Source organism: Daktulosphaira vitifoliae, unplaced genomic scaffold (assembly GCF_025091365.1).
Source record: "Daktulosphaira vitifoliae isolate Bord-2020 unplaced genomic scaffold, ASM2509136v1 Scaffold_4, whole genome shotgun sequence".
Classification (NCBI taxonomy): Eukaryota; Metazoa; Arthropoda; class Insecta; order Hemiptera; family Phylloxeridae; genus Daktulosphaira; species Daktulosphaira vitifoliae.
Window position 1 is genome coordinate 22697828 of NW_026099575.1, and position 23353 is coordinate 22721180.

Sequence of the window (23353 nt, forward strand, 5' to 3'; positions counted from 1 at the left end):
ATGATTAGACATTTTATTGATTTTAATACATTTATATTTTTTTTACTTAAATTTTGATATTGTTTTAGATATGTAAAGTATTGAGACATATAGCCACATCAGAAGCTGTTCAAGTGTCTGCTAAACACGCAGAAATTAATTTAAGAGTTTATGCACCTCAAATCGTTACTGCAGCTCAAGCATTGGTTAGATATCCTTGTTCAAATATTTTTAAAGAAAATCTCGAAGGTAACTAAAGCTTTTTAAATGTAATAATTGTTTTTAATAATTTTTTTATGTTTTAGTGTTTGCGGACATGTGGCAGGCCCTGACTGAAGATGTTTCTTCGGTTTGTAAAGAAATAATGGAAAAACAGTTACCAGAAAAACAAACGTACATGTCACTTCCTAGACCAGGAGTATGTAATTTCCCCTTGAATTTTTTAGTTTATGATCATAAACAATTTTTATGTAAATAATATTTAATGTTCATAAATTTTCTATAGAAACATGGCACAACAAATAAACCTCTGAAGTCGGTTAGACTAGATTTAACTGTAAGTAGTAATTATTATAATTTAATTATAAGAAAAGAAACTTGATAATAAATTATTTATTTATTCGAAAATTAAAAACTCAACCTATGAAAGTTGTTTTTATGGTTTATTATTAATATCAAATTAATTTATTATATTTAAGGAACAAAATCAAATCGCCAAAGCCGGTTTAGAAATGAAATTGGCATCTAGTGAAGTAGAAGCTGAAGCTGATAGATGGGGTGCTGGTGATGAAGATGATGGCACCAACGATGAAGGTGCAAGTGTAGACGAAAGAGGCAATTCGTCTAAAGCGCATGAAGATAACGACATAGTTCGTAGGGCGAAAAATATGTCTGGTATGGCATTGAGCATGTATGAGTTCACAAAAGGCGAAGGTGGTTCATCATTACGCACTACACAAGACTTGTTTACGCAGGCAGAGTATTTGGCTGAAGAAGCAAATCGTCTATACAAATTGGTTCGGCAGTTCTCATATCAGGTTTTTAAATGTCGATTTTAACTAATTATAGAAATTAGGATATGCTTAATTTAGAATTGTATGATTAAATATGGACATATAGAGCCTTTTTTTTTTGTGCTATAAAACTAAACAATATCGTGGAAGCCATGTATAAGTGTAAAATAACGTTCTACATAAATGATTAGTCAAATAAAAAATGTGTTTGAATTTGTATTCATAAATAAATGCTGAGAAATTTCAATATAGCATAAGATTATTCATATCCTTCATTGTTAATCTATTTCATGTTAACCTATACAGGTGCCTATGGGAGCCAACAAAAAAGAGCTACTCGAACAACTAGATCAAGTACCAACGTATGTACAGCAGTTGCAGTTTACTGTGAAAATGCCTACTGTGGGTAAATCAGCTACGTTCACTAAGGTAGACAGTGTAATAAATGAAACAAAAACACTAATGAATGTTATATCAAAAGTTGTTACAACTTGCTTTGTTTGTGCAACAAAGGTAAATTTGAAAATAATGTTTTAATTATTCTCGATTACTTTTAATTACAATATTTCTAAACATGTAAATAATTTCACGCAAATTTTTAATTGAACTGTAAAATAGAAAATAAAGAGCGTGTTCTTAATTTAGAAAACCATGAATTTGTGATTCAAGTGGTCGACACAATTGAAAATTTTAGATTTGCTATTATTTTAATATAATACTATTCTCGTTGAAGAATCAGATTTTTAATTCATGGTTTTATCAATTGTTCAAAATAACTTATTAATGAAAATTAATTTTTTTAGTATAACTTAGACTTCCAAGGATTATCAACAAGAAGTGGTGGCTATGGAGATCGTGGTGAGGATGGTAGTGGTGGTGGATCTGGCGGTGAAGGTGGAAAAATGAGTGGGGGATCAGGCTCGGATGGATCCATGTGACAGTTCGGAATGGGACGGAGGAGTAAGGGAGACGGCCGCCGCACACGTGTGTCGTTTCTACTCTTCTGAGCCCGTGTTTTGACGTAAAGCACAAACTCTTAAAACTACGATTTTAAAAAAGAAGTTTAAGCAAAAACCTCAATCTTGTGTGTATGAAAATGACACTATTAGAACATCCGGATTATCGAGTTCCCGGATATATCACGCTCAATATGTATAAGTAAAACGTCATAAATTACGTATAATTGTTAAGTAAACAATCATTTACCATATAGATAGATAATTACCAAAATGCTTTTAAAACTAAAACAATAATCTTAAGTTAATGACAACATAAGAAATGTTACGATAAATATTTCCGTTATAATTCTATAAAATTATAATAACTCACAATCTGTAATGTGTAATAAATATTTATAATATTTATTATTATAAAATTATATAATACAATTATTTATAGTTATTATAAATTAATTTAAAGCTTAATAATAGACAATCAAATATTAAGTGGCTTAGAATTACCTAAATGGAATATAATATCAGTAGATTTATCAAACTGTAAAACTAAAATGTATCATATTTTTAATATCAAAATTTTCCATTGTTTAATGCAATAATAGCAATACATAACATTAAGTAAACTTAACAGCTCTATGAATATTTGTTTGGCGTTGGGTTAATTTTTCTTATTTCTATGCTTTTTTGATAGAACTTAATAAGCATACAAATTAATACACTGCATTCAATTTTGTAATTTTATACTCATAGATTTCCTTTATATGATTAAAATGTTTGAAAATGTTCATGATTTACATTAGCTTCATATATCATATAAATAATTTCTATAGCCATCGTAATATATTAATAAAAAGTATAATTTATCAACATTTGAATGGTTAATTAAAGATCCAAAAATATACGAAATAATATTAAAAGGTTTCGAGTTAATTTTAAAATAATAAAACGTCCGTCTTCCAGTTCATGATGATTTAAAAGTTAGTATGTTAAAAAATTGTCTTCCCCTAAATGTGTTCTATTATTTTGAAACTTCCCGCGTGTTAAAAAAATTATTTAGCTTTTAAAAATTTTTATAGTATATAAAATTATTCGAACAGGAAAATTCATAAGACCATATTTTTAGATTGATCAAAATATTTCAACAATCTTGTTACATATTATATATTTATGTGCCTGTTAATTTTTAAAAAAATATAGTGCCAAATTTTACTTGGAATATGGTTAATCTCTTAAGTATATACATATAATTTTATTTGTTTCTATTAATAACATTTCTTAGCTATAGTAAAATATATAATTTAAAGTTATTATACATTTGATATTCTATTAAATTTTCTAACATGTAAAAAAAACGTTTTGGTTTAAAAATCGTGAAAATAATTGGTTGTCTTGAGAGTTTGTCATTCATTTTATTCGCAATTCACTCCATTCTTTTAATACATTTACTTTAAATGAATTTTATTCAATTCATGTAGACCTATAGAAAAATAACGCGAATTAAAAATTAAAAGTAGATAACATTTTTTAATCAATCATGTAATCATTAAAAAAAATAAAATCTGGTGTTTAACATATTATAAACTTAAAAAAATTGAGTATTTTAACCTTAAATATTAAAATAAGTATAAAAAGTCTCGAGAAATAGCTTTTTATATATATATATTTTTTTTTATGATATAGTGAACAAGTTTTTTTATTTAAAGTACACTTAGATCTGGTAGAATGCATTCTGAGTTTATTTATTAGGATTGGAGTGGGTCATGGATTTGAAGGTATGACAACCTCTTTATTTTAACTGAAGACACATAAAAACCAAATAAGTAAATTTATGGTCGAATTATATAATTTTACATTATATGTAATTCATAATATTACCATTATTGTTGTTTTATTTTTAAGCCCATATAATAATTTTTATTAACATTTTTACATGACTCCCACATGTAAAAGCTATTTTTTATAAATACTTCTTAGTTTTTAATTCATTACTTATTATTGTTATATTATATTTCTATTCAATTAATAAAATATGAAATTATTCAAGTAAATTCGCATAAATTTATATAGATAAATTTATAAATTACAACATTCATTTATTTATTTAAATGTTGATCTGTAACAACAATATATGTTATTTTTCCTAATTTTATGGGGTGATTTTGTTTATAGTGCATCAAAATATTTATTACTTGATTCAATTTTTTTATTTAATTTAAAATATATATTTTCTTTCTACAGTTTTTGGTATTAATTACTAATCTGTCATTTTTTACGTAAATCCTATTTCTGTTTTAATATTTTAAAATATAATTCTTATTTTAGAATAATTTTAAAATTAAATGATTTTGAATATTTAATTTATTTTTGTTTTTTTCATTTTAGGCTATTGAATATGAAGCTTAATTTTTAATGATTATTTAAAAGTTACTAAAGTCGATTAACTAAGAATTATGTTATATTTTTCAGTTTAGATGTTTATAATTTAAATAAGTTCAATTGATTCTGTGAATATTAACTGAACACTTAAATATCTCAATATTATTAAAATTTACATGGCAAATTTATTGTTTTGTGTATTATAATTCGATTTTCGACAATCTTATTTATCAATTATATATTTGTACATCAGAATAATGCAATAATGTAAATGTTTTCGAATGTTTATTATTTTTTTTTAATAAGCTTGTATCAAATAATTTCACATTGTTTTCAATTGAAAATTTTAGTATAAAGTATATAAATTTATATTTATTTTTTTATCAAATTTTATGAATATTATTTTGAATTATTTTGTAAATTAGGGTTTAACCAATCAATTGCTAACAATGTTAGGACTCATGACGAATGTATAAATAAAAATCTCTAAAATTATATTTGCTTTATCACAAAATATAAGATGAAGTTGATGTTTTTTAATAATTTTAATACGAACNCTAAAATTATATTTGCTTTATCACAAAATATAAGATGAAGTTGATGTTTTTTAATAATTTTAATACGAACATATTTTGCCAGAATACATTTTTTTGACTTTGTATTTCGACATTTTTTTTAATTGTTTTTTATATGCATGTAAAAAATTATATTTGTATATGTTTATTGTATATGTTCGTTATATATTTGAAAATGAATAAAATATTAATTATTACTTAATATCTTTCTTAAAAAAAAAAAATTAAATTATTTGATATTTTTGTTTAATATGCCTCATATAATATTATTTAGAGTAAGAGGAATCAAAATAATAAAAAATATATTTGATATAAATGAATTTGAAAGTTGAAAAATGTTTTAAGCATCGATGCGAAACTGAGAAGATATTAATTTTACTATGCGTCTTTTTTTTTTTTACTATTACCACTTTTTCTCAGCTCTCACCGAACGGATTTTTTTCAACGATACGTCAAAAGATCACAAATCGTATCTAGTCGAAGACATTATCCTCATAAATTGAAAAAATATGCCTCGTTCCCATTAAATGGGGGGAATCTCCAAAAATATTACAAATCATAAATCATTTTATAAATCATAAAACATGTAATCAGGATATAAATAAGGAAATAGAAGATCGTGTAGCCTGTGTAATAATCCACCATTTTTTTAAAATTAAATACTAGCTACAAATTTGCATCGAAGCGTTTTTTATGATAGTGATTTTAATCACTGTCAGATATCATTATACTTGACCCAACTATGCCACATCCCCACTGTGCCGCTACCCCACTGAGCTGGGTTTTCTAAGTTTTGTTTTTATTTAACACATTTCATCTTAAAAGTGTACAATTTATAAATTTAAAATTATATTGTTATTAAAAATGTTCATAGATTGTTTCATTGATACAATTTTCTTAGTATTTTTTTAGTTAAAATTTATTATTTTAAAAAGTAACAAAAGAAATTTTTAATTTATAGTAAAAATTGAACAATTGTGTAATTTTAAAATAATACAAATTTATTCATAATTAATTCCATTGTTTTTTTAAATATTTTTATTCGTTGTTTGGTAAAATCAATATTTATATAATAATATTTGTCTAAAATTAAAATTATAATCACCTAATTTACATCGTTAAGTCAATGTTTAAAATTATGCAAAAGAGGTTTCAATAAAAATATTAAATTAATTATAGAAAATTATAAAATTTATAAAGATAGGATACATAATTGTAGGTAAAAATAATATAATAAAATTAGTTTTATACGAATATTAGGAATTTTTTCTTCTTAGGCGTTATATGAATCATTTGTTTCTGCCATAAAAAAAAACCTGTAAAAAATTAATTATAATCAAATATTTTTAACATTTTTTTTAAGTTTAATTATATAGCAATTATCCACAGAATCAAACTTAAAATAAGTTTATAAATAAATAATAAATTAGTAATTAATAAATAAATTTCATTAATTTTTTTGAGACTAAAAACTGATTAAAAATATTAGAGTTAAACGATTGAGCTGTTGTATATAGCTCTAACTATTATATATATATATATATAACTATAATAACCAACTGTATGTATAAAACTGCTTGTAGTATTTTAGTTCACTTTATGTGCCTTAATACTATATAAGATAAAAGTTGTTAAACGTTTCAAAACATTTACTAAAATTGAAAATAAAAATTATTTGAATTTTAGTTCAAACTCTTCCTGTACGTATGCTTTAAATTAGATTTTTGTCACTAGTATTGTTAATACTATAGAATTTTTTCATTTTATTAATTTTCATTTTGATATTCCACTCAAATCATTAATAAATATTTGTTTTCTAGAAAATTCTTTATAGTGATAATGTAAAAAATATTTATTATTAATAAACACAAAAATTTTAACTAATCATTTAATGTTGAAATTGGAATGTTCCAGTATATGAACAGTTCATGAAAAATTAATGTTTATAATAAAAATTGCGATGATCCAGTAGGTTAACATTTTTTTTTTTTGTTATGAAAACTATTAACAACATCTTGCTACAATCAGATTAGAAAATTAATTAATTAAAAAATCAATAGTGTTCGTTACTGGTAATGTTACTGGTAATGTTACTCTATGTTCTTTTATGGTTGATATTTGTCTGACTTTTGAAAATTGAGGCAGATTGATACAAATATTTCTTTAGAAAAAATAATTAATATATATATTTATTTTTTAATATTTATATATTTAAGATAAATCATAAAAAAGGGCTTTAAATTCTTTAAGTTTTTCCTACTTCAAATAAGAATATGTGCAAGGAATTTACCATTGAAAGAGCTATTAATTTGACATGTTTGCTCTGTTTTAAAGTGGTACTTACAATTATCATTTTCGATCCCCTTCAGTGGTGCTTGTGTATTTATAAAATTTATGAGATTTTGTATCTCTTGTGTGCTTAAAGGGGGCTTGATTTCTTTCAATTAAAGGTACTGGACATGGTCCAGTCACTCTTGGCTTGTATTCGTTTTTATAGTGGCTAATATTTGACGTTATTGATGTGTCACCGAGAGTAATGTGTGATCTATTAGATGACTTAGTAACTCTTTCATGTCTATGCATTGAACTAAGACTATTGCGATTGTCTTGAGCAATTGAAACAAAACCAGAATCCAAAGTGTTAATACTTTTTCTTTGTGCGGCTGCAGCTGTTGAGGTAGTATGCGGTGCTTCAATAATGGTAACATCACCTTTACGATGTAAAACAGAATTACTTAAATCAGTATTTGAGCTTATAACTGATTTTCGGTGATGAGATTCATCACTATAGTTTTTTCTATCCATTACAACAGTATCAAGATTGAGTACATTAGAAGTAGTACTGTGAAGGGACTTTCTATAAGTTGCTGTCGAGTAATTTTTAATTTCATTCGTTTGTTTTGAAGTATGGCTCGATTTCTTATGAGATATATTTGAATCATACATACTCTCTCTAGAATCAGTGTGGCTATGGTTTAGATAATTTTTGTTGAGCAAACCATCGGCAGTTGATAACTGATAATCATTTGTGTTATATTCATATGTTTTAGTTCCTTTATTTTTATTTTCATCATTTGACTCAGACTTAAATATTTGTCTATTTATTTGATCTTGAGTTGATTCTTTTGATATACGTGATATAGACATGAAACGGTCATTCTGTGATTTTAAATCAGATCTCAAATCTGATTTTAAATCAATTACAAAACTTTCAGGGCGACGAATTGGACTTTTGTTATTTGATATTTGAGAAACTGAAGCATTCAAATTTGATTCAACCTGACTTTGTTGACTGATATTATCTAATGAAGAACTTGAATTTTGTTGAGTTGACAAAGCTGAATTTTGAGTACTACTTATATCATATAACCTAGATTGTTTATTACTTTGTTCAGTATTTTTTTTCAGTGTATATTTACTTTTTTCTAAATCATTATTTCGTATTTGAGTCGTTGCGTCACTTTCATTCTTTGATGATGAAGCTTGCTCATTTATTAATCTTGTAGATTTTTGAGTATGGCTTTGTGTGGCTTGATGGTGACTATGATAAAAATGATGATTTGTTGTGTCCTCAGCATATCTGTTATCACCTATTTTATGTGTATATTGTTTAGATGATGTTATTTTCCCTGATAAATCTAAATTATTCACTGAACTTCTTAAATAATCTCTTTTTTGTGTTGTCTCCCACTTTTTCCTTTCGACTTTTTCATTGTGCTCATCAGATTTTAAACTTTTTCTAAAAGACATATCAGATGATTGTTTAAATTCCAGATTATCAACTCCAAATTTCGTATGATCTTGTTTAACTAAACGATTATGTGATGTATTACTGTCATTTTTTAAGTCAGATAAAATTTGAGAGCGACCATGCAAACTACTATTAATTATTTGTTGATTATTAACAAGGGTGTTTGCAGCTGCCTCAATTCTAGAAGAATGAATATTTTGTTGAGAATTAGAAAGCTGAATTTGATTTATTTTACTTTCTGCATGAATGTTTTTATGTTCATAATGCATATTTCCTTCAAGTTTTAAATTATCAACATGTTTTCTAATAATTGCTTGTTCTAACTTTCTTGTAGAATACATGTTCTCTCTTTTTACAAAATCACCTTCCATGCGTAAATTATCTAGTGGTTTAATTACATGAGGACGTTCAACACATTTTACATTTTGTACAACACGTCTTTCAAATTCTCCTTCTAGTTTTAGATTATCTAGATGTCTCACTTGCTTCGGACGCTCAGCTGGACTGTATCCATTACGTGAAGGTCGTTCAAAATCACCCTCTGGTTTTAAATTATCCTTTGGTTTGACTATTGGAGCTCTTTCACCAGGACCAACTTTTTCGGGTACTCTTTTTGCAAAATCGCCCTCTGGTTTTAAATTATCTGGATGTCTTACTTGCTTCGGACGCTCAGCTGGACTGTATCCATTACGTGAAGGTCGTTCAAAATCACCCTCTGGTTTTAAATTATCCTTTGGTTTGACTATTGGAGCTCTTTCACCAGGACCAACTTTTTCGGGTACTCTTTTTGCAAAATCGCCCTCTGGTTTTAAATTATCTGGATGTCTTACTTGCTTCGGACGCTCAGCTGGACTGTATCCATTACGTGAAGGTCGTTCAAAATCACCCTCTGGTTTTAAATTATCCTTTGGTTTGACTATTGGAGCTCTTTCACCAGGACCAACTTTTTCGGGTACTCTTTTTGCAAAATCGCCCTCTGGTTTTAAATTATCTGGATGTCTTACTTGCTTCGGACGTTCAGCTGGACTGTATCCATTACGTGAAGGTCGTTCAAAATCACCCTCTGGTTTTAAATTATCCTTTGGTTTGACTACTGGAGCTCTTTCACCAGGACCAACTTTTTCGGGTACTCTTTTTGCAAAATCGCCCTCTGGTTTTAAATTATCTGGATGTCTTACTTGCTTCGGACGTTCAGCTGGACTGTATCCATTACGTGAAGGTCGTTCAAAATCACCCTCAGGTTTTAAATTGTCCTTTGGTTTGACTACTGGAGCTCTTTCACCAGGACCAACTTTTTCGAGTACTCTTTTTGCAAAATCGCCCTCTGTTTTTAAATTATCTGGATGTCTTACTTGCTTTGGACGTTCAGCTGGACTGTATCCATTACGTGAAGGTCGTTCAAAATCACCCTCTGGTTTTAAATTGTCCTTTGGTTTTACTACTGGAGCTCTTTCTCCGGATACTACTTCTTGAACGAATCTTTTAGCGAATTTTCCTTCAAGTTTAAGGTTATCATGATGTTTTATAACGTTTACTTCTTGTTTAATATTATGTTGAACAAAATCATTTTTATAATTCATATCAACAAATTTACCTTCAATTTTTAGGTTATCACTATGATGAACTAAATTTCTTCGCTCACCGTGCTTAAAAGAATAATCCATACGTCTATTCATATCAATTAACTCTCCATCTAAACTTAAATTGTCAGATCTACGAATTATTTTTTGATGTTCAACTCTTTTAAAATCGTAATCATCCTTCCGACACATATAATGTTCTCCAACTATATCTAAATTATCTTTTGGTTTCACCACTGGTGCACGATCACCGGGACCAACTGTCTCTTTAATACGTTGTGGGAATTCGCCTTCTGGTTTCAAATTATCTGTAGGTTTGAATGGTGTTGGGCGTTCACTAGGTTTGAATTTTTCATAAACAGGACGTTCAAATTCGCCTTCGGGTTTCAAGTTGTCAAACGGTTTTATTTGTTTTGGTCTTTCTGCAGGTGAATATTCAGGCAATTCAGGTCTTTCGAATTTACCTTCAGGATATAAGTTATCTTGTGGTTTCACTTGTTTTGGTCTTTCTGCAGGCTGGAATTCTTCGGGTTGTGGTCGTTGGAAATCTCCTTCTGGGAACAAATTATCCTTTGGTTTCACCACTGGTGCACGATCACCGGGACCAACTGTCTCTTTAATACGTTGTGGGAATTCGCCTTCTGGTTTCAAATTATCTGTAGGTTTGAATGGTGTTGGGCGTTCACTTGGTTTGAATTTTTCATAAACAGGACGTTCAAATTCGCCTTCGGGTTTCAAGTTATCTTGAGGTTTCACTTGTTTTGGTCTTTCTGCAGGCTGGAATTCTTCGGGTTGTGGTCGTTGGAAATCTCCTTCTGGGAACAAATTATCCTTTGGTTTCACCACTGGTGCACGATCACCGGGACCAACTGTCTCTTTAATACGTTGTGGGAATTCGCCTTCTGGTTTCAAATTATCTGTAGGTTTGAATGGTGTTGGGCGTTCACTAGGTTTGAATTTTTCATAAACAGGACGTTCAAATTCGCCTTCGGGTTTCAAGTTGTCAAACGGTTTTATTTGTTTTGGTCTTTCTGCAGGTGAATATTCAGGCAATTCAGGTCTTTCGAATTTACCTTCAGGATATAAGTTATCTTGTGGTTTCACTTGTTTTGGTCTTTCTGCAGGCTGGAATTCTTCGGGTTGTGGTCGTTGGAAATCTCCTTCTGGGAACAAATTATCCTTTGGTTTCACCACTGGTGCACGATCACCGGGACCAACTGTCTCTTTAATACGTTGTGGGAATTCGCCTTCTGGTTTCAAATTATCTGTAGGTTTGAATGGTGTTGGGCGTTCACTAGGTTTGAATTTTTCATAAACAGGACGTTCAAATTCGCCTTCGGGTTTCAAGTTGTCAAACGGTTTTATTTGTTTTGGTCTTTCTGCAGGTGAATATTCAGGCAATTCAGGTCTTTCGAATTTACCTTCAGGATATAAGTTATCTTGTGGTTTCACTTGTTTTGGTCTTTCTGCAGGCTGGAATTCTTCGGGTTGTGGTCGTTGGAAATCTCCTTCTGGGAACAAATTATCCTTTGGTTTCACCACTGGTGCACGATCACCGGGACCAACTGTCTCTTTAATACGTTGTGGGAATTCGCCTTCTGGTTTCAAATTATCTGTAGGTTTGAATGGTGTTGGGCGTTCACTAGGTTTGAATTTTTCATAAACAGGACGTTCAAATTCGCCTTCGGGTTTCAAGTTGTCAAACGGTTTTATTTGTTTTGGTCTTTCTGCAGGTGAATATTCAGGCAATTCAGGTCTTTCGAATTTACCTTCAGGATATAAGTTATCTTGTGGTTTCACTTGTTTTGGTCTTTCTGCAGGCTGGAATTCTTCGGGTTGTGGTCGTTGGAAATCTCCTTCTGGGAACAAATTATCCTTTGGTTTCACCACTGGTGCACGATCACCGGGACCAACTGTCTCTTTAATACGTTGTGGGAATTCGCCTTCTGGTTTCAAATTATCTGTAGGTTTGAATGGTGTTGGGCGTTCACTAGGTTTGAATTTTTCATAAACAGGACGTTCAAATTCGCCTTCGGGTTTCAAGTTGTCAAACGGTTTTATTTGTTTTGGTCTTTCTGCAGGTGAATATTCAGGCAATTCAGGTCTTTCGAATTTACCTTCAGGATATAAGTTATCTTGTGGTTTCACTTGTTTTGGTCTTTCTGCAGGCTGGAATTCTTCGGGTTGTGGTCGTTGGAAATCTCCTTCTGGGAACAAATTATCCTTTGGTTTCACCACTGGTGCACGATCACCGGGACCAACTGTCTCTTTAATACGTTGTGGGAATTCGCCTTCTGGTTTCAAATTATCTGTAGGTTTGAATGGTGTTGGGCGTTCACTAGGTTTGAATTTTTCATAAACAGGACGTTCAAATTCGCCTTCGGGTTTCAAGTTGTCAAACGGTTTTATTTGTTTTGGTCTTTCTGCAGGTGAATATTCAGGCAATTCAGGTCTTTCGAATTTACCTTCAGGATATAAGTTATCTTGTGGTTTCACTTGTTTTGGTCTTTCTGCAGGCTGGAATTCTTCGGGTTGTGGTCGTTGGAAATCTCCTTCTGGGAACAAATTATCCTTTGGTTTCACCACTGGTGCACGATCACCGGGACCAACTGTCTCTTTAATACGTTGTGGGAATTCGCCTTCTGGTTTCAAATTATCTGTAGGTTTGAATGGTGTTGGGCGTTCACTAGGTTTGAATTTTTCATAAACAGGACGTTCAAATTCGCCTTCGGGTTTCAAGTTGTCAAACGGTTTTATTTGTTTTGGTCTTTCTGCAGGTGAATATTCAGGCAATTCAGGTCTTTCGAATTTACCTTCAGGATATAAGTTATCTTGTGGTTTCACTTGTTTTGGTCTTTCTGCAGGCTGGAATTCTTCTGGTTGTGGTCGTTGGAAATCGCCTTCTGGTTTTAAAGTATCTTTTGGTTTTATTAGTTTTCTCTTGTCTGTTTTTGGAGCTATTTTAGTCTGAGGCTTTTGGAAGTCACCTTCGAGTTTAAGGTTGTTCCTTGGTTTTATTTGTTTTGGTCTTTCTGCTGATCTATATTGTTCTTTTGTTGGCCTTTCAAAATCACCTTCAGATCTTAAATTGTCTTTAGGCTTTATTCGATTAGGTATTTCGGCTTTTACATTTTTATATTGTTCTTTTGAGTGTGTTGTATTATTCATCATTCCTTCCATTTTCAAGTTATCTGTGTGTTTTATTATTTCTTGGCGTATATCATATTTGTTGTGCTTTTTGAATATTTCTGAAGTGGTTGTTTGAAAAAATATTTCACCGTCTTGTTTTGTCCATGTGCGCCTTCTAACAGGTTTTTCTATGTTAGTGGATTTTGGTGTGAATTCAGAAGAAATTGAAGTTTCAAAATTCATTTGACCTTCGCAAACTAAATTATCACTGCATTTTTTTATAATATTTGTTTTTGTTATATTATGTCTTTGGTACGCTTCTTGAGATGATGTATTTGTATAAAATTCACCACTAGTAATATTTAATGTATCATTTTTTTTTTTACCTTTTTCTATTTTAATGATTGGTTGCTTCGGATACTCTTCTTTGTTTTTAGGAGACATCTGTAATAAATCATAATAATACGTATATAATATTCATTTATTTTTACTATAATATTTGTTTTTTTACCAAAATTTCTCCTTCTAATTTTGTCCAGGTATTTCTACGAATCATACGTGGTCTTTCGCTTGCTTCTCCGGTAAATTCAACTTTTTGTGTTGTAAGATCTACAATATAGAATTATTAGCTATAGTGATAAACTTGCAATATTCTGAATTGAGTTTTATGTTATATTTAACATATCCAATATAATAAATAATAATTGAGTATACAGGGTGATTTTTTTATCATAACCCACTCAATTACTTACAGAATAATAATAATTAAAAAAATTTGTTTTATTACTATCTTTAGTTACACATTATTCTTGAATTATTAACTATGTAATACTTTTTAAGATCATCCCTTATGCCTGGTAAGGGTGTCAACTTTGTTTTTTTAAATGGTAACACATATTTTGAATTTAATAAAATGTTTGAGTTTTCAATTCAATAACAAATGTCATTTGAATTTTTAATATAACTTTATTCGTTTATTAGATATAAACATTTAAAGTTTCAATTTTTTGAGTTAATATACATGTATAATACACTAGGGATTACAAATACAGGTAGCTAATTGATTTTTTGACATCGATATTAGCAGGTACAAAGCATTGTTATTATCAATGGTAGTAAGACACATTGTTGTGAGTTTATAAATACACTAACTGACAATACAGAATGTATATCTATTGATAGTCATAATTGATAATAAACAATCCGTGACTATGATAGCAATATCATAAAAAATCAATTAGCTACCTGTATTTGTAATCCCTTGTGTATTATACCTATATATTAACTCAAAAAATTGAAACTTTAAATGTTTATATCTAATAAACGAATAAAGTTATATTAAAAATTCAAATGACATTTGTTATTAAATTAAAAACTCAAACATTTTATTAAATTCAAAATATGTGTTACCATTTAAAAAAACAAAGTTGACACCCTTACCAGGCATAAGGGATGAACTTAAAAAGTATTACATAGTTAATAATTCAAGAATAATGTGTAACTAAAGATAATAATAAAAAAAAAATTTTTAATTATTATTATTCTGTAAGTAATTGAGTGGGTTATGATAAAAAAATCACCCTGTATACCAAAAATACATTACATATCAGTTATATTTTGATATTTAAAAACGAGACTTGATGAAATTTCTAGAAAATTATAATATAACTAATTATAAGATATATCCTGTTAAAGTAAAAAATAAAATATACTGATAACTGTAATTCTGCAATTATATTAAGCAATACAAATAAAATTAATTAAAAAATATGTTCATAGGTTTGAATCAGAATGTTTTATTAGTTTAAAAACATTTATTAAAACAATGTTTAAATATAATAATGACACTTAGTTATCATTTACAGGAAATCGGATTGAATAATAACTTTAAAAAAAACTAGGAATATTTATTTTATTTTATTATAAAGGGATACTTGGGCTTTTAAACTTATTTATGATTAAAACAATAATTTTTCATATAAAAGTAAAGATATACTTTAAACTGACCTTTTATAATTTTATTCAAAAAGTAAATTCTTATTAATGTTCAGCAAATAATCAAAGTATAAAATAAAATAAAATAAAATGTTGAATAGAGAAACAATATTAGGATACAGGTATACTTAATGAATGATTTTCACTCAATTTTTTAAATAATGGTTATATTACATATATTGTTTATGAAGAAAAGTAAAAAAGTTAAGAGTTGTAGATAGACGTGCTAGTAAAGCCAACGGAATTTTTAAAAATAAAATAATTTTTAAAGTTAACAACGGGCATTTTTTTAAATTTGAAAAATATTTTTAAATGTTACATTAATATTTAAAATAACAACTTTTTAAATGCAAAAACGTAAAGTATAATTGTAAAAATTGTTTTAACCATATCACTAAATAAAAAAGTATTAAATGTTATAAAATTTATAACATAAAACGAAACGTTTCTAAAGGGGCCATGTACCCTCCATTTACAGCTATTTCCATTTTCAACTTTCTAAAATGAGCAAAAAAAAAAGTTCATAATAATAATCATACTAAACTATTCAATAAGAATTTGTACTGCAAGAACATGTCATTTACTTAAATAATTTTTTTTAGCTTCGATGCGAAGCGGAGAAGGTATTAATTTTACTATGATGTGTTTTTTTTTTTTTTTATGTCTGTTGCCACTTTTTCTCAGCTCTCATTGGACCGATTTCTTTCAAAAATACATCAAAAGATCACAAATCGTATCTAGTTGAAGACATTACCCTTAAAAATTGAAAAAAATTCCCTCGTTCCCCGCAAATGGGGGAAATATCCAAAAAAATTACAAATTTAAAAATCGCTAATTTTCGAAATTTTTTCACTTTTTTTTCTTAAAACTTCCATAACTTTTTGAAAAATCAACAAATCAACATAATTTTTTTTTATACTAAAACCTTAGATATTTACCTTTCATTTGATATCATTTTTTTGAAAATCTATCACTTAACCTGCTCATTGGGGGGGATTTAAAATGGCAACTTTTTTACAAAAATTAATTTTTTCAACTTAATTTTTGAAAATGTTCCGGAAAGACTGCGTCCTTTAAACATATATCAAATTAAAGCTTATTTTATGTACTACAAAATGAAAAAAAAAAATTTGTCCCGACACTTTTTTTTCTACATTTAAACGGCTGCCGTAGTTAAAAAAACACTATTTTTGTGTTAAAATTTTCGATTTTCGATTTTAAATTTTCAACTTAAAAATGCTATAACTTTTTGAAAAATGTATATATCAGCACAAATTTTTTTTTTCTAAATACATTATAAGTACATCTTTCATTTGACATACTTTTTATTAAAATTGGACAATTTCCCCTTATATAGGGGGCGTTCAAAACTTAAAATATTGTAAAAAACATAGATCTTTTTCAACTGAACTTTTGAAAATGTTCCGGAAATACTGCGTCCTTTAAACATATATCAAATCAAAGGTTATGTTATATACTATCAAATGAAAAAAAAAAATTTGTCCCGACATCTTATCTTCTATGTGCAAATGGCTGTCGAAAATTTAAAAAAAAATGTAATGTTTGCGATAAAAATTACATTTTATCGGGATGTTTTTTGTACTTAAAACTGCCATAACTTTTTCAAAAATGAACAAATAAAAATAATATTTTTTTGTATTGAAACCTTAGATATTTCCCTTTCATTTGATATAATTTTTTTTGAAAATCTAACACTTATTCTGCTCACTGGGAGGATTTAAAATAGTAACTTTTTTACAAAAAATAACTTTTTCAACTTAATTTTTGAAAATGTTCCGGAAATACTGCGTCCTTTAAACATATATAAAATTAAAGCTTATTTTATGTACTACAAAATGAAAAAAAAAAATTTGTCCCGACGATCTATCTTCTATACGCAAATGGCTACCATATTGAAAAATATACTATTTTTGTATGATAATTATGGGTTTTGTATTTTATTTTAATAGAAGTTGATGTTGCTTTTGCAATTATCCATCAATTTTTTAAAATTAAACACTATCTACAGATTTGCATCGAAGCGTTTCTTATGATAGTGATTTTAATCACTGTCAGATTAAATCTAGACTGAACCCAACTATGCAATGTCTCCACTATGCCGCGACCCCACTGTGCTACCGTTTTTTTTATAAATTTAAATTCTGCTTTCGTAGTGTTATTATAGTAAAAGTCTCTGCATATTAAATAATGACATAATTAATATATATAATAGTATTATATAAATAATTATTAGATTATAAACAAATTCAAAAATGTTTTAATGTTGTAGAAGCAAGGAAATGTGTAAATTGTGTTTAAAATCAGTGATTACCTTTAAAGAATAAATGAATAATTTAAGAAAAAAATTTTTTTTTAATTTAATTTTATTAAAATTGCTTTAATAAATTAAAGACTAACCAAACACTGAAAATAGCGTAGGTAATTTATGAATTAATATAATATATCAATTGACGATATTAAACTTGTATGTAAGTACTCATTTATATAGTAGAAATATCTATTATTAAAATAAAAACTTCGTAAAGGTTCAAAAATAAATTATAAGCCTACAATAATAATTATAAAAAAATTTAAATATATCCAATTTTTAATTTTTGGAAAAATGTACCCCTATAAAGAAAATTATATATTGAATAATTAATTTTTCAAAAAAAAATCTGTAAGTGTATCAATGCAGTATTATTGAAAATGACGATTTATGAATTTTAAGAAAAATTGTTTGTTAAAATTAAGTATTCTCATTAAATTTTAGTTATATACTACTATATATTACGAAAAAGTTTCAATTTATCAATGTTTAATTGCGTTTAAAACTATTATTCATTTATCAAGGTACAAAAAATGTAGACTCATTTACATATTTCTTTTAGATCTTTATTCTTCAAATAATGTGTTAATTTCATACAAAAATTTTACTTTCAATAAAAACTTATTTAGTAGTTTAATAATTAATAATTAATATAATAGATACCTGTGAACTCTCCACCAATTACTAGTTGATCTTCATGGCGTCGTATTTCTGCTCTTTCTCCTTTTGCAACTATTGTTATTGCTCTTTCACCATAGAATACCCCTTCAGGCTTTAAATTATCTGAATGTTTTTTAATTGGAGCTCTATCTCCAGGAGCATAAATACTTGGACTTGGTTTTTCAAATTCCCCTTCAGGTTTTAAGTTATCTGGATGTTTAACTATAGGCGCGCGTTCACCGGGGCCATATTGAGGTTTTAATGGCCTATCGAACTGTCCCTCAGGACGTAAATTATCTTTCGGTTTGATAGGCAATGGTCGATCTGCTGACTGAACTTTAGTTGGTATTGGTCGATTAAAGTCACCTTCTGGTTTCAAATTATCGTTTGGTTTTATTAGTTTGGGACGTTCAACTGTTTCGACTTTAGGTCGTATGGGTCTTTCAAACTCTCCTTCGGGTTTTAAGTTATCCTGTGGTTTATAAGGTAAGAATCGGTCGCCAGGAACTCCTGGAAAATCTTGATGCTTTTTTGGCAAATAGTCGCCTTCAAGGTGTATTTGATCTATTAATTTATACCTGTAAATATATTTTATAATAGTTTTATCTTTTGATAAATCTTTATTATTATATTGATTGATATTTTTTTTTTTACAAATTCTAATCTAGAAGTCATCAATAGGCGGTAAATACGACCTGTTGATTCAAAATTAATGACCCTCCAATAATATTTTAATTTAATGTTTCTTTTTGATGATACATTTTATTACATATACAGGGTGTTCAGTAAGTAAGGGAACTGATTTCTTTTGTTTTCATTGTTTATAACAATTTATCTGTTCACTTATTTACTGGACACTATATAACATACATTAAGTTTATATTATAATGAATTCACAGACAACTATTATTTTTTTAGCAAAACATTTTTTGATGCGTTTTGACCCGTTTAAAAACGGATCAATTTCCCGACCCCCTTTAAATCTGTAGCTGATATTTAATAAATAAAAAACTAACCTTAACTGACGTTCAGCGTGTTTTTTGTCAAATTCTGTACGATAAGCTGTTTTATTTTCAATTATCCCTTCATTTAATGTTAACTCTGTATTAAGTCTATGTAATGTGGGCCTATCAATAAGATCTAAAGGGATTGGTTGGTATTCTTCTTTAGTAGTGGATAATTTTGGTATAGTTGATGATTCCAAACTTAACAGAGGTCCATCTGTTCCCGGAGTATGTGAACAGCGGTGACGGCTATAATGATTTAAATTAAATATATCAGTTTAAAATCATTAATATTTTTTAATTTAAAAAAAAATAGTTCAGTATATTAAATTTAAATGTATAACCAACCAAATACAAACTAAATGTACTGAAATATTATATTTAATTCTTGCATAATTTTTTCATACTTTATTTAAGAATATAATAGATTAAATCTTAATAAAATAAAATCAATAAAGAACTGAACCACTTACACCAATTGTACGTACTGTTACTGTTCTACTGAACTACTAAAGTTTTCACTATTAAAACCGTAAAGACATAATATATTAAATAATAACTAAATATAATGCTTGATATTTTTCACAATCAACAACAATTGATGTGTATATACATATACATGGATATATGTAGTCTTGAAAATTATTTTATATGTTAGATTTAGTGTTATCCATAAGTACTTTTCGTCTTCTTAGTATGAAAAGATTCAATTACAAATTTTTACGTTTTTTAATAGAACATTAGGAAATTGTTTTCAATAGAAAATAACATAAGCTATATAGTTAAAAATTTTATACGTTGTTTCAATGTATCTTAGAGAAAAATGAGTGCAATAAAAGCTTATTAACAAGTCCAAAAGAAAAATATTGCAAAATTAATACCTTCTAAGATTCAGATCAAAGCTAAAAATATACTTCTTTTTTGATTTTCAGACGGGTTTATTTTAAAATGGTGAGTTATCGTCTCCTAAGTATGATAAATTAATTAACCCATGTATAAAATACGTTGTCAAATTATAATTAAGTTATCACTCTAAGATATGTGAAATTCCAAAGACTTCACCGAAAAAGTTTCAAGACCTAAGTGAGGTTAGTGCATACAAAATTACAAAAATGCCTTCATGTATACGTTACCTATTACGTTATCTATTAGACATTATTATTTTTAACACTTTCTTGTAAAGTTATTTTAAATTTATGTTTATATTGAGATTGTTTTAAATTTTGTGTAATCTCACTTATTATATTCAAATACATAAATAGAGTGCAAGTTAAATAGCTTTCTATTGTGATATAGTTTTTAAGTCTTCTAAAAAGCACATTTATATAAATTTACTTTCACTTTTAAACATAAAATTTGACATTACATCTATTTCAGTTAACTTATGAAAAAATAACTGGAGTAGGAGATAATAAATTGTTATATTAAATAACTTATAACTTGATAACTTTTTACTAATAAGAAAATAAACAATTTATGCACAAAAATAGTATATTTTTAATTCTGTGGTCGATTTCACGAGGGAAAAAGTTCTGGAAATAATTTTAGCTTTATTTCATAGCTGAGAAAGTATTCATAATGATTTGTTTTTTATAGAATTTTCCGAAAAAATTCTCAACTCACATTGGACCGATTTTAATGGTTAATGCACCAAAAGAAACAGACTTTAATTTAGATAAACCTATCAGTGTCAGACTAAATTAGATTAAAAAAATATCTTAAAATTACAATTGTGTAAAAAATGTCATTTTCAAAAAGAATTGTCTGCATTATAACTACTATAACTTTGTTTTAAAAACACTGATCCTAATGAAATTTTAATAAAGTATACTAAAAACAAAATCCTATGAAAAATTTGAATACAGAATAAAAAAAACCACCCACGCATATAAACAAATTTTCAACGCAAATTCGAAAGTGTTCTGTAAGGTCTAACAACCTATATCAAATTAAAGCACATTAAGTATACTAAATATATTAAAAACAAAAAAGGGATATAAAATTGTTGTGTCTATTGAAGTATATAGCTAGTGTTTTCTAGTAAATTACGTATTTAAAAATAACAGTTTTTGTAAATAAACTTTTTAAAAGTCAAAATCTGTAGAAAATGAGAATAGACATCTAAAATAACTTTAATAAATGCAAATATTTATGAAATCTTAATATTACTACTTTTTTTTTATATAAAAGTTAAACAATTTTGTTAAACTATAAATAATACTACTGTTGTAAAATATCTAGTTTGGAAATTGTAAATTTACTATGATATACAACAGGAAAGCATTATTTATAAAATGCATACTAATAAGGTTTCATTTTCAAACGATAGTAATATGCATGTCTTTACAAATCATTGTTTTCATGTTTTATGATTGTTTCAACATCTAAATAGCACTCAACAGTTTTCTAAAAAAATATAGGTGAGGCGATGAATCACATTATTAAAATAGCCTTGGTATAACAATAGTCATGCACTAAACTGTTAAAATATAATTTTAACATTTCATTCTTTGAATAAAATAAAATTAATGTTTATAATAGATTATAGCTAGTCAATAATTTTTAAATTTAATTTACATCGAAATTATATCAAGTATGCTTAGTATTTTTTTCAAATATATATTTTTTGCCGAACACTTCTATATTGTAAATAAGAATATTTTTTCAATATGAAAATTAATTATTTAAATAGTAAACAAATAATTTAAGTAAATAAACTCCTCATTAGAAGTTATATTCGATTACTTTATACTATACTTCAAAAATATAATTTTAGTTATATAAACATATTAAAAAGTTAATTTTGTTTATACAATAAAAAAAAAAAAGATATCACAGTATAGATGTTATCTGACAGTGATTTTATTCACTGTCATAAGAAACGCTTCGAAGCAAATTTTTAAATAGTGTTTAATAATTCTAAGAAATTTGTGCATAATTTCAAAAGCAACATCAACTTCTATTTCCTAAATTATATCCTAATTAGTCTTAGATTTAAAAGTATATTTTATTAATAAATATTTTTATAGCAACTAAATGTAGTATGAAATTGATATTTAACAATTTAATATTGAAATTTTTACAGAAAAATAATAAAAAATGATAAAGTAATATATTATGTTACTTCTATGATAAATATGTATGAAAATTAAAGGGTTACAATTTAGATACATTATAAAAATTTTTACTTTAAATCTTTTACTAGTAAATGACTATTTACTGTAAATTTATAAGAAAAGTAAAAATATACAAAATGATAGGTAAATATCTCACGTATCTATAAAAAAATTATATTGATTTGATCATTTTTAAAAAAGTTATGGCAGTTTTGAGTTAGACAACTTGAAATAATGTCAAAGATTAGCGTTTTTTTTTATTTGTAATTTTTTTTGGAGATTTCCCTTATATACAGGGAACGAGGACAATTTTTACAATTTTTGAGGGTATTGTCTTTTCTCGTACTGTAAATGTGTGACATTATCGCTAGTGTAAATAAAAAATAATGAAAACACAAAAATTGGCTATTCTATACACAAAATTTGTATTTTTTGTTTAAATTTGAAGATAAGTAGTTTTTTTTTACTTAAAGTATATTACATAAGCTTTAATAAATTACAAATTTATAGTACGCAAGGTGTCCAAAATATTTTCAAAAATTAAGTAGAAAAATTTAATTTAGTATCGACATTTCTCTATTTTTAACCCTTATAGATAGGGAAGAGATCGGTTTTAATATGTTTAAAAAATATATTAAATTTTTAAAAATTTATAGCAAGTTATAATTATAAATTTGAAATTTAAATAAAATTTCGACCATCTTATATAAAAATTGTATAATTTTGTTATACAGGGTGGCCCATCACTCACTAACAACTTAAATAACTTTTGATCCAGTTAATATNATTTTTGATAGTGATTTTAATCACTGTCAGATATCATTATACTTGATCCAACTATACCACGTCACCACTGTGCCGCGACCCCCCTGTGCTGGGTTTGGTTTTTA

At 27.3% G+C, this 23353-nt stretch overlaps 2 protein-coding genes across 53 annotated transcripts in view; one reads left to right on the top strand and one right to left on the bottom strand.

The window, feature by feature from the left end:
- The window catches only part of LOC126904898 (alpha-catulin), a 29288-nt gene extending 26124 nt beyond the window's left edge, over window positions 1-3164 (top strand). For all 3 annotated transcript variants that reach the window (XM_050684295.1, XM_050684296.1, XM_050684298.1), the window contains exons 8-13: window positions 69-228; window positions 285-397; window positions 485-535; window positions 678-1016; window positions 1299-1505; window positions 1796-3164. In XM_050684295.1, coding sequence (XP_050540252.1) covers window positions 69-228; window positions 285-397; window positions 485-535; window positions 678-1016; window positions 1299-1505; window positions 1796-1930 — 1005 coding nt within the window. In that variant the 3' untranslated portion in view covers window positions 1931-3164. The remainder of the gene's footprint in view (window positions 1-68; window positions 229-284; window positions 398-484; window positions 536-677; window positions 1017-1298; window positions 1506-1795) is intronic.
- Window positions 3165-3304: 140 nt separating this feature from the next.
- Window positions 3305-23353, bottom strand: part of LOC126904895 (titin) — a 28270-nt gene continuing 8221 nt past the window's right edge. Inside the window, exons 2-9 of one of the 50 annotated variants that reach the window (XM_050684286.1) lie at window positions 19360-19596; window positions 18347-18921; window positions 13871-13968; window positions 12747-13803; window positions 11181-11267; window positions 10044-10919; window positions 7244-9869; window positions 5928-6215 (exon numbers count right to left, since the gene is read on the bottom strand). In XM_050684286.1, the coding sequence (XP_050540243.1) occupies window positions 7249-9869; window positions 10044-10919; window positions 11181-11267; window positions 12747-13803; window positions 13871-13968; window positions 18347-18921; window positions 19360-19596 (5551 nt within the window). In that variant the 3' untranslated portion in view covers window positions 5928-6215; window positions 7244-7248. Of the gene's footprint in view, window positions 3426-5925; window positions 6216-7243; window positions 9870-10043; window positions 10920-11006; window positions 13804-13870; window positions 13969-18346; window positions 18922-19359; window positions 19597-23353 lie in introns of those variants that run through there. The other 49 variants (XM_050684288.1, XM_050684289.1, XM_050684290.1 and 46 more) reach the window with 49 other exon arrangements.